We start from the raw sequence: 12,396 nt of genomic DNA on the forward strand, positions 1-12,396 counted from the left end.
CAGCTAATTTCATTTTACACAGCATAATAATTAGGCCCCTAAATACGCTGAACGTTCACAAGCATAGGGCAGCTATTAATGTGTCTATAAACTATGAATATATTGAATTTTGTAACAAGAGCGCCACCAGCTGGTAAGTTCTTCTGACTGTACAGATGAGGAAAACATGTTCAGAAGGAAAACAGTGAACATTCCTTACGCTGCTCTACTCAGGAAAGAGATAGGTACAGGCCATGTCAGGTTTTTGGTCTCTTTTATGAGCAGGGCACCATGCCCAGAAGAGAAAGGTGTGAGGCCATTTATAAACAGCTTAAAAGCTTTGAAGCGAAAGAGAAAAATAAATGAATGTAAATTGCTCACAGAGATCCACTTGGTTGGTAAGGTTACATAGTTACATAGTTACATAGGGTTGAAAAAAGACCATTGTCCATCAAGTTCAACCCATCCGAGTAAACCCAGCACACAACCTATACTAACCAATCTATACACTCACATACATAAACTATATATATACAACCAGTTGCCCATTGTAATCTAAATTGGGCTGGTAAGATCATTTTGCCATTGACTGAATTAAAGGGGGGGCATCTGCAAAAGAGATGGGAACAGAGGGCCACATGCATGGTAATATTCTGCCCTAACCTGAGTTGGGAATTAAATCCCATACATTGTCAATGACAATGGCGAGCTTGAGATGCTTTTCCATCCTGTCTATAGCTATCATGGGATTCTGGGGCAGTGTCCTTGCTGTTTAGAAGCACAAACACTAAACAGACATTTGTTGCAATTAAACAAGAGTTTCAGTGTAGCACTGACGGACTTTGTTTACTCATGTGACTCACTCTCTGCCTATATTTATTTAAATGGAACAAATGGGGGGCAATTTCTAGGCCTTAAATCACCCAGATTTCCTGTTTTCCTTGTGTAGAGAGCAAAGGTTTTGACAAATGTTATTTCAGGCAGCCCACTTGAAAAGGTGAAACACCACATCTTCTGTCCATGTTGAGCACTCCTGGCTATATAGCGTATATAGAGTGTATATAGAGTGAATATAGGCAGTGTATATAGTCAGTGTATATAGGCAGTGTATATAGAGTGTATATAGGCAGTGTATACAGAGTGTATATAGAGTGTATATAGGCAATGTATATAGAGTGTATATAGGCAGTGTATACAGAGTGTATATAGGCAGGGTATACAGAGTGTATACAGAGTGTATATAGAGTGTATATAGGTAGTGTATATAGCAGGGTACATAGAGTGCATATAGAGTGTATATAGGCAGTGTATATAGAGTGTATATAGGCAGTGTATATAGAGTGTATATAGGCAGTGTATACAGAGTGTATATAGGCAGTGTATACAGAGTGTATATAGGCAGTGTATATAGAGTGTATATAGGCAGTGTATATAGAGTGTATATAGGCAGTGTATACAGAGTGTATATAGGCAGTGTATATAGAGTGTATATAGGTAGTGTATATAGCAGTGTACATAGAGTGCATATAGAGTGTATATAGGCAGTATATAGAGTGTATATAGGGTGTATATAGGCAGTGTACACAGAGTGTATATAGGCAGGGTACATAGAGTGTATATAGGCAGTGTATATAGAGTGTATATAGGCAGTGTATATAGGCAGTGTATATAGGCAGTATATATAGGCAGTATATATAGAGTGTATATAGGCAGTGTATATAGAGTGTATATAGGCAGTGTATATAGAGTGTATATAGGCAGTGTATATAGGCAGTATATATAGAGTGTATATAGGCAGTGTATATAGAGTGTATATAGGCAGTATATATAGAGTGTATATAGGCAGTGTATATAGAGTGTATATAGGCAGTGTATATAGAGTGTATATAGGCAGTGTATATAGAGTGTATATAGGGCTAAACAAGCCAGTTTCAGGAGATGGAACCAACTAAATAAGGTGCAAAGGGCCAACCAGCACTGATAAAACCACTGGTCTGTGGACTAGTTATTACATGAAGCGCCAGACAAGTCTATGGCCCTACAAATCAGTTAACCATTGGTGTTCCCAGTGGCATTGCTGCCATAAGGCAAGCTGAGAGACTCGCCTCAGGTGGCTGCACCACGCGTTACCAGGGGCGGAAAAAAGATATTTTTTAAATCAGAAAAACGGTTGCATGTCTTCCAATATTGGTCAATTCCACCTGATCCATCTAAGCAATAGGGTAGCAAACTGTAGGGAAAAATCTTTGCATTTGATTAGTTTAAATGTTTCTGTGCCTGGTACTAGCAGTTAGAGACTGGCAGTCAGGGCCGCCACCAAGGCAGGCAGGTGTCCTGTAAGGGGACCTGAAAGAGTCTAATTTGGGGATCACAAAATCATAATAATAATGAGACCAGGGTGCTCTATAGGTGAGCTGGCACTTCTCTCATCAAACCCCTAATCTGTAGGGTTGGTGCCCTGGGGGCCTGGGTGGGCAATGGGGTAACAGCATGGGTACTGGGCAAGCCACACTGGTAACTAAGTAGTGAGGTCCAGTTATTTCTAAAAGTGTAATGAACTCAGTAGCAGTGTATTGTGCAAATGTGTGGGAACTGGGAAAGGTGTAACTTTGTAGCATTTAGCCCCCGGGCTAATTTCCCTCCCCCACCCAACTCCTTCTTTCCAAGTACAGATAAAGAGAATATCAAACTATATATATGGATGGTATAGAGAAAGTGAGTGAGAGGGAGATACAGTATATAGAAGAGTATGTGCCTTACCCAGTGCCCGGTCCCCAGGGGGGCAGTTGGGGGAGCAGTTTGCTTGCCAGGCAGTGAGAAGGAGCAGCCCCCGGAGCAGCAGAGCCATCCTACCGGCTGGCATTGTCAGGAGCTGGGAGAGACTGATGTGGCACAGCCCGGAGTGCGCACAAAGCGCCCAAGTCACTAAGTAGCAGCGGCAGCAGCGCCAGATCGCTCACGTGTTGCCAGAAACGCGTCCCCCCGGCTCAAGTTACACTGCGCTGCCTGGAACGGCCGGGGGTGACTGGGAACGGCCGGGGGTTACTGGGAACGGCCGGGGGTGACTGAGAACTGATGGGGGTGACTGGGAACGGCCGGGGGTTACTGGGAACGGCCGGGGGTGAATGGGAACTGATGGGGGTGCCTGGGAACGGCCGGGGGTGTCTGGGAACGGCCGGGGGTGCCTGGGAACTGATGGGGGTGACTGGGAACGGCCGGGGGTGTCTGGGAACTGATGGGGGTGTCTGGGAACAGCTGGGGGTGCCTGGGAACTGATGGGGGTGCTTGGGAACGGCCGGGGGTGTCTGGGAACTGATGGGGGTGACTGGGAACGGCCGGGGGTGTCTGGGAACTGATGGGGGTGCCTGGGAACTGATGGGGGTGTCTGGGAACTGATGAGGGTGCCTGGGAACGGCCGGGGGTGTCTGGGAACTCATGGGGGTGCCTGGGAACTTATGGGGGGTGCTTGGGAATGGCCGGGGGTGTCTGGGAACTCATGGGGGTGCCTGGGAACTGATGGGGGTGCTTGGGAACGGCCGGGGGTGTCTGGGAATTGATGGGGGTGCCTGGGAACTGATGGGGGTGCTTGGGAATGGCCGGGGTGTCTGGGAACTGATGGGGGTGCCTGGGAGCTGATGGGGGTGCTTAGGAACGGCCGGGGGTGTCTGGGAACTGATGGGGGTGCTTGGGAACTGATGGGGGTGCCTGGGAACTGATGGGGTGCTTGGGAACTGATGGGGATGTCTGGGAACTGATGGGGGTGATTGGGAACTGATGGGGTGCCTGGGAACTGATGGGGGTGCTTGGGAACTGATGGGGGTGCTTGGGAACTGATGGGGGTGCTTGGGAACTGATGGGGTGTCTGGGAACTGATGGGGGTGCTTGGGAACTGATGGGGGTGTCTGGGAACTGATGGGGGTGCTTGGGAACTGATGGGGGTGCTTGGGAACTGATGGGGTGTCTGGAAACTGATGGGGGTGCTTGGGAACTGATGGGGGTGCTTGGGAACTGATGGGGTGTCTGGGAACTGATGGGGGTGCTTGGGAACTGATGGGGATGTCTGGGAACTGATGGGGGTGCTTGGGAACTGATGGGGTGTCTGGGAACTGATGGGGGTGCTTGGGAACTGATGGGGGTGCCTGGGAACTGATGGGGTGCCTGGGAACTGATGGGGGTGCCTTTGAACTGATGGGGTGCTTGGGAACTGATGGTGGTGCCTGGGAACTGATGGGGGTGCTTGGGAACTGATGGGGGTGCTTGGGAACTGATGGGGGTGCCTGGGAACTGATGGGGGTGCTTGGGAACTGATGGGGGTGTCTGGGAACTGATGGGGGTGCTTGGGAACTGATGGGGGTGTCTGGGAACTGATGGGGGTGCCTGGGAACTGATGGGGGTGCCTGGGAACTGATGGGGGTGCTTGGGAACTGATGGGGGTGTCTGGGAACTGATGGGGGTGCCTGGGAACTGATGGGGGTGCTTGGGAACTGATGGGGGTGTCTGGGAACTGATGGGGGTGCCTGGGAACTGATGGGGGTGCACGTCCCTTCGGGGGGATCCGAACGTTCCCACCTCCCACAGATTGTTACTTGCAGGAATTTATGGGCATTTCGGGCTGCGTTTGATGTGCGCCCAGGGTTTGGCTGGACAAGCAGTCTCACTGGGAGAGAAGGCGCATTCTTTGCCTTAGGGATCTGCCCCCCATCCTGTCTGTTGCTCAACAGCTATTTACTGTCTGTATGTAATCACTCCCTGCCCCGCACCGCAACAATTCCCTGTAATTTACTGTCTGTGTGTAACCCCTTCCCTGCCGGCACATGTGGCAACATCGTACAGATCCCTGATTTTCTGCCAGACTAAGCTCTATCTCTGTGGCGGCCCCTATGTGTATGGGCACATTGTAACAATCCCAGCTGGGATAATACTAACACTGCTCTGTGTAATGCAAGTAAATGGGATGAACTGTGTAACGGGGAATAAACTAAAGTCACTATGGGGGGCAGGCAGGGTACTACAGTCTGATGGCCTATGGCAGTGGTTCTCAACCTTCCTAATGCCGCGACCCTTTAATAGAGTTCCTTATGTTGCGGTGACCCCGAACCATAAAATTATTCCTAAGACCATCGGAAATGTGTGTTTTCCAATGGTCTTAGGTGACCCCTGTGAAAGGGTCCCCAAACGGTTCCTGACCCACAGGTTGCGAACCACTGGCCTATGTTAAAAGGGGCCCCTGAGAGATGGAAATGGCAGGTTGCACAAGGGGCTTGTAAGGAAGTGGGTGGGGTTTGGGCTGATCATGGGTGGGGTTTGGGCTGATCATGGGTGGGTTTTTGACTGAGAGGATAAGAAGCGTGTGTGGGCTATATTTTTTTGGGGGGGGGTTTCTCTACTTTTTGGCAGGGCCCATTGCTTTGGTGGCCCAGGTGACCAGTTGGCTAATAACTGGGGTGAGGGCTATGATAACTTTGCCTTATAATAACACTGATAACAGCCCTAAACTCAAAGTATCCAGCCTGCCCAGCATCTCATTCCCGAACCAAAGGGCATTAATATGACATTGCGCTTCCCTTTGCTGCCAAACAGCTTCTGCTCAAATGAGAAAGGATTTCCACAATATTTTGGGACATTAGTATTGGGTTTTGCTTCCATTCTGCCATAAGAGCGTTAGTAAGGTTGGCACTGATGTTGGGATTAGATTCACTGTTGGAATTACAATTTATCCTACAGGGGTCCAGTCATTTCTATCATTACTCATATTATCATTATTCTTTACATGCACAACACCAGTCAGGCCTCTCTTTACACCTTTGTTTCCTATTGGTGAGCTTGCTTGTGTAAGTCATCAGTGTATATTAGTATCGACTGGTGGGGGGGTCCAGGGCCCACTGAGGCTGCCACCTTGGGGGCGCCCACACACCCTCAGGGCCCCCCCGCCCAATTTGTAAGGCCCTCCACTGCAACCCTGTGTACTTTATATATCTCCCTGGCCCATAGTTTCAGATGGGGAGCGAGTCTGGGTTGGACTGGGCCAGTGGGACTCCATGAAAAAAAACCAACACAGTCTGACCCTGGTGTAAATGGCTGGGAAACCTGTGCATACACACTGTGAATTGTGGGTAAGTCTATAAGGTTAATATATAGCCCCAGCCACATGTGCTACAATAAATGCAATTGTCTGTATAATTCCATTCATTATTGTGTCCAAACCGGTGCCATTGTCCCCATTCTACTGACTGCTTGGGGCCCTGGAGTACAAGGAACATGTGCAAAACAGTTTATTCTCTCCAATATTTCTTTCCTCTTCAAAGACTTCCTATTCCAGGTGCAGATAGAACTGATGTGTCAAAATGTATGAATAATGTAAAGGTTTTTGTAGTAACTGTTCCTTTGTAGCTGTTAGGGGATGCCAATTAACTTGCTTGTCTGGATAAATCATCGTACTCTCGCAGCGGGGGGGGGGATGGAAGTGCTGACATCATGGGTGCATTTGTTATTCCAAATGTAATATTAAAGGAATAGTAATACTGAACCAACCCCCCCCCCCCCCCAATTATGTAGGTAATAATGAATAATATATGGTGCTGGTTTCACTCTGGGCTAAAATTGCCCCTTTATTGGAGCTCTCCATAGAGAGCTATGGTCCCTGCTGTGTTTCAAATGAGGGATGGGCGTGTCCTCATAGTCCCAGTAGGAAGGGGATAGCCAATCACAGCCCTGCAGCTTCAGTTCCCTATCAGGTCAGCCAAGCTGCTTGTAAAATCTTATAGACGATATGGAAGGCTCCAAGTCTTAACCAGAGGTTTATTTGCACATTAAACACTTCACAGCTATATTCCTTATTCTACAGTTCTAACTATCCCTCTGTCTGGCTTCTTTCCCTACCTACACACAGGGTCGGACTGGGCCGCCGGGACACCGGGAAAAAACACGGCAGACCTAGACCTGACCCTTGCTGGATTCCCCCGGCCGACCGTTCCTCTCCTGGCGCATTAAACTTACGCGCACTCAGGGGAGGACGTTGGGTGGGGGGTTAGGGAGGCTCAGCAGGGGGGGGGGGTTAGGGGGTGGGGGCACCTGTAGGGCGGCTGCCCCGGTTGGCCCTGTACCTCCCAGTCCGACCCTGCCTACACACAACTGACTCCTCATAATTTCCTTTTTCCCCTATGCAAACCTACAACAACTTTATTTACACAATACAGTAATCCTTCACAGACCCCCCTCTCCTTACATGCTGATTTGTTCATATCCTACATGCAATTGGGGGGCTAAGTGCCGCACCCCCTACCACCCAGCATAATTGCAGATGCCCTACCCCTACCAGTGCTAACTCGGTCATCTTGCTTTTATAGTAGTGTCATTACTATGTATGCAGGTCATTGCTTGTCAATATTACACTGTAATTAATCAAAAGAAGGAGCATTGTAGCAGCAACTAGTTGTTTAGAACTAAAATAACTTTGTTAATGCCAAAATACCTTTCTGTGGCAATGAAGGGAATCACTCAGAATGGCCAGTTCTAATCAACATCTCAACTGGTCTTCATTATTTATTTTTTATAATTTTTGAATTAAGTGCCTTTTGCTTCTGACTCTTTCCAGACTTCAAATGGGGGTCTGAACGATTTTAGACATCTTTCTTAGGATTAGGGATAAAGTTTCAAAAAAACCTGAGTTCCAAAACCCCATCCTGCTGTAAGGCATGAGAGAGATACGTTGATGCTTTCCTAAGCAGTAACTAGCTGGTAAAATTTACCGACCGTTACTGTCACGATACAGGCCTGTAAGAGTTAATAAAGAAGGCCAAAGTATTTAAAAAATCATTCTGCTAATACCAAAAACCAGATGCCTACGGGCCTGTGATCCCTAAGGTCAGCCAAGTGCAAAGGTCTCACAAGCTGTGGTGCTTTACACTGAGCCCTGCCTGTAACTGACTGATAGGAGCCTTTCCCTGGAGGGGTGAAAGTTTGCATCAAAACCCCTCATAGGTGCTATAGAGGTCACATTATAAAATAAACACATTTATTATCCCAAAATCCATACCTGTCATACCAACGGTATCAAAAACCATGTAACGGTTTAATACAATATTGCCTATCAAACGAGTCCAAACATGACTTTAGGTACTTGGGTTATTAGATGGGAACAGGTCACACAGCAGTGATGTTTGGTATGTATGGAATCAGTAGGAGAAACTATAACCAATTAATATAATATCATCTCTCTTTTATGTTCAAGTAAGCCTAATGTCACACAGAGCCATAGATCTCTGATACATCTGGCGACTAAGCGCTCTGACTTTCCTTCCGCCAGCAACAATAGGAATCGGCAGTGGAAAGACCTAGGCATTGTGCAAAGTTTCCTCCTGTGCAGGGTCAGACTGGGGAGTTCAGGGCCCACCGGGGCTGCTGCCCCAGGGGCTCTGCACCCCCCACAGGGACGCCATGCCCCCCCTAACCCCCCACAGGGGCCCCTGCCACCTGCCCAACGTTGTCCCCTGATCATGCGTAAGTGAAACACATCAGGAGAGGGACACTGGCGGCCGGGGGAGTGCTGACAGGGATTGGGTCTGTGCCGCCAGGGCCCATTGAGTGTTTTCTCAGTGCCTTTGGAAAGCCGAAGTGAAACATAGGCCTTTCCACTGGAGACTCCTATTGTTGTCAGTGGAAAGGCATTTCAGAGAGGTTAGTCGCCTGTGGTAGAGACTATTGTGTGCCATGAGCTATGGCCAATATTTTCTTGGTCCCGTCCATACGGTAATGAAAAAATTCATGCTGTGCCCTGCTAGGTCATGCCCCCTATCATTCTTGCAAAATGTGATAAATTGTCAGCTCTTCTGCCCAAAAGTTGGATTTAGTTTGGAGAGCCAGTTTAGGTTGGGAGTTTATCATGCTTGTTTCCACTTGCCTCCAGGACCAGGAAAATTCTATTTCTGCCTTTTCCTCTACAGAGTTGGGTAACAATTTCATGTTATACTTTCCAGCAGGTTCAGGAATTTTTATTGCCTGACCGAACCAGAGATTTAGCAGGTTCCACAGCCCCGAAGCTCAGGCAGCCAACTCTGGCAATGTAACGGAACAGACCCTATTATGTTTGTGCTAGAAAACTTTAAAAACTTTAAAACAGATGCTTCTTTTTCCAGGAAAGGTTGCACAATATGGCTATTCCTGTATTCACAAAAAGCAATTCAAAGAAATCCTCAGAATATAGAATTTCTAGGAGATTGTTTACCAGCTGGGTTGGTGAGTTACACTGTAGATTTGGGCAAATCAGACACAACTGCACTGTCTGCCGCCATTTCTGGTGTTTGCCATGTGAGTGATGTGTGCACCCCATTCTTTTGGCGAAATGGAACCCCAGCGATTGACACAGGGCACTGAGAGAACCCCGGGGCAATGGCCTGGTCAGGGGGTGTAGGTATCAACAGGGTTCCCCTGCATCAATAGCTGCAGCAGTGCCCAGTTTGGAATGGTAGGCAGGAAGCAATTAATTGCAACTATACATTTTGACGCAAGTACCTAGAAAGAAAGAAAGTGGTTTTACATGCAACTGACTGCAGGGAAATTGAAGGAACTGCAACTGCATTTCCAGATGTACATGGTAATGGAACTTACTAACAGCATAATAGCCAGAAGGTACAGTATATAATAAGGAATAGAACTACCCTTTGCCTTCAGACAATCCTTCTCAGAATGCTGTCATGGAACAACTATGTGCAATGTGTATTAAAGAAGAAAAACCTTCAGTGAGGGGCAACAACATAGCATCATCTGGCCTGTCCTACTTTAGGGCACAGATTCTAGATAGAGTCTACAATTTGCCCTTTACTCTTTAAAATTTCCAACCCTGCTATTAGAAAATAGGAAGATAGGAAGGCTGAACCGAATCCGAACCCAGATGCACACATTGCAAATCTTCTCCAATAAATATGGTTCAGATTCGGTTAGGCCGGGCTCTTGGATTCAGACGAATATGATTCCTGCTAAAATGGCTCAGATTTAGACGAATCCCGTACCATATATGGGATTCAGTGCATCTCTAATATATATATTATATATTACATGATGTTGTCATGTGGACATATGGCAGGCAGGGCTGATGATGATCAGGCAAGGAAAATCAGATGCACTCCTATCCCCTCCTGCTGGGATCACTGACGGGCAAGGCATCAGCCCCTGAGCTCAAAGATGGAGTGGATTTTGTCATGAAATTGCAGAATGTTTTTGTGCTCAGTCTGCTCCATTTGTTCACTCACACAGTGCACAGAGGGGCAGATGGGAGTGCCTCAGCTTCTGGGTAACAAATACAGGTGTAGAAAAGCCAATGGCAGGCTCTGTGTGCCATTAGCCTTAATGCTACAACCCTGGTCACACAGAGCATTTTCTCCACAGATCTGCTCGAATAGGTCAAAGCTGTGATTTGTCAGGTACAGGGTGATGCGTATTACAGTGGATCCATATATTTTCAAAAATGCTCTGTGTGACCGGGGCCTGTGGATCCAGGGTGGGGACAGTGTTTTGATCGCCACCACAAATAACTGTGTATGACCTAGCTCTAACAGTATTAATGGAGAACAAAAAGCCAACATTAACCAGGGGTCCTCTGCAATTTTCCCTCCCCTGCTCCCCTCTGTGCCAATGCTGAAAATCAGAGCTGTGCAGAGGGATTGGCACCAATTAAGACTGGACACTTGACTTTCAGTCATTTGCTCTATGCTCTCATGAAGCCGATATGTTTGCTTCAAGTTTATTTGTTGCTGGTTCAAAGGAGTGGAAGTCAAGAAGGTAGTCATGGCAGTCATGGGGGGGTGAATATTTGCCTTTGAATTCCTTTGACTCTTGTGGTTATGAATTTGTATAGAAGATTTTTATATTTATGATTTTTCTTTACTTGGATTTCTGTTCAAAAACTCCATCCGAGGCAAGAAATCTTCACGCCAATGATAAGAAACGCTCTGAAAAAACTTTTTATTGATCTACTTGATCTAAAAGACAGCAGGTTACAGCGCACAAAGTACAGTTACAGTTTCCTGGAACTGGAATTATTGACAATATCCCCACCTCACAATATTGGTAACAAATACATGACTTGACTGAACTGTAGATTTGCTGCGAGAAAGCTCATCAATACTCTTTTGGCACAAAACATCCCAGTCTAATACAGATTTACACATCATTTCTCCTCCATGGGAATATACTTTACGGCAAACACAGTTTCGGCAGAGTCATTTACAAATTTTTATGGGTTCTTTCAGATTTTACTGTTACGTTGTATTCTGTAGGCTCTGAAGGGCAGAACATGAGACATGGGTTGCCAACATATTGGCGCAGTACAGTGCACTTTTCTATTATCCATACCAGGCTTGCACAGCTTTGCTCCTCGGGGGTGCGGTTGGGAGGAGCCAGGAGGAAAGAGGGCCCAGTTGTTAGTCAGGCTTTAGTTCTCCCTTAAATATATAAATCATGGCTGTCCTGTTTGAGGCCACTAAGCCTCCAAAAAACATAAAAGTCCTCCCAGCATAGCCAAAAACTCCATGTATGACACAATAATCCAGCCACAAGACATGCCCTAAAGGAATCATTGGGCAAACAGGTTTACCAGCAAATCTACTCTGTCTTAAATGTTACAAACTGGGGTGCATTATCTGCCAGCTCAAGGGCAATGGCACCATGGGTGATTTGTTTTTTGAGGCAGCTGACAAGCCAACTCTTGTGGCCTGAAACATGGCAGTCAATATGTCCAGACACCAACCACTTGTTGTAGTGATGTGCAGGTTTACCCTTAGGTTATATGGGTTAGGCTTGAAATTTGGGCAACCATTACAGGTTACAAGTGCAATCTTCCTCTGCCCCAAAGTTTCCCAATCTTAGAACATAAGGCAAGAGCAGAAATAGAGTAGAAAGACGTGGCTACGGGTCCTACAATGGCAACAGTTTGTGGGTTTAAGTCAGGCGCAGATTAAGGTCTTGCTGGTTATTATGGGAGGTAGCCTGCTTCAATTACCCTTACAGTTGCCATAGCTCAAAGAATTGACATAACATCTCCTTTCCAAGCATTGAGCCTTGGGGTCAAATATATATCAACAGCCCCATAGAGAAAGCTGAATGTATAATAAAGCAAAGCTGTGCAGCTCTAACATGTAAAATAATACAAACTGCCCACAAACCCGGGCATAATTAGGGCAATCGCAGCCCATAATTGTCAATGGAAAGAACACAACTTGGGTAATAATTGCTCCAGTGTTTTATGAGCTGCTTTGGTCCCACAGTCTTAGCAAGTGACTGACCCAAATTCTCATTTTTTTATCACTACATTTTTCCAGGGCAAAAGAAACCGTCATTAAGTAATATTCCCTCAGTGCAGAACTAAAGGCTGTATAATCACCTAGTGCAAAAATAGGAGACATAAATAATTCATCAAATGGT

General features: G+C 46.6%; 1 protein-coding gene across 2 annotated transcripts in view; it reads right to left on the reverse strand.

Annotated features, from left to right (window-relative positions):
• cpz (carboxypeptidase Z) overlaps positions 1 to 2,932 on the reverse strand; it is a 49,387-nt gene extending 46,455 nt beyond the window's left edge. For both annotated transcript variants that reach the window (XM_012957091.3, XM_012957083.3), the window contains exon 1: positions 2,740 to 2,932. In XM_012957091.3, the coding sequence (XP_012812545.1) occupies positions 2,740 to 2,842 (103 nt within the window). In that variant the 5' untranslated portion in view covers positions 2,843 to 2,932. The remainder of the gene's footprint in view (positions 1 to 2,739) is intronic.
• Between the last annotated feature and the right edge of the window lie 9,464 nt (positions 2,933 to 12,396).

The sequence above is a fragment of the Xenopus tropicalis genome, chromosome 1 (assembly GCF_000004195.4).
Source record: "Xenopus tropicalis strain Nigerian chromosome 1, UCB_Xtro_10.0, whole genome shotgun sequence".
Taxonomy (NCBI): Eukaryota; Metazoa; Chordata; class Amphibia; order Anura; family Pipidae; genus Xenopus; species Xenopus tropicalis.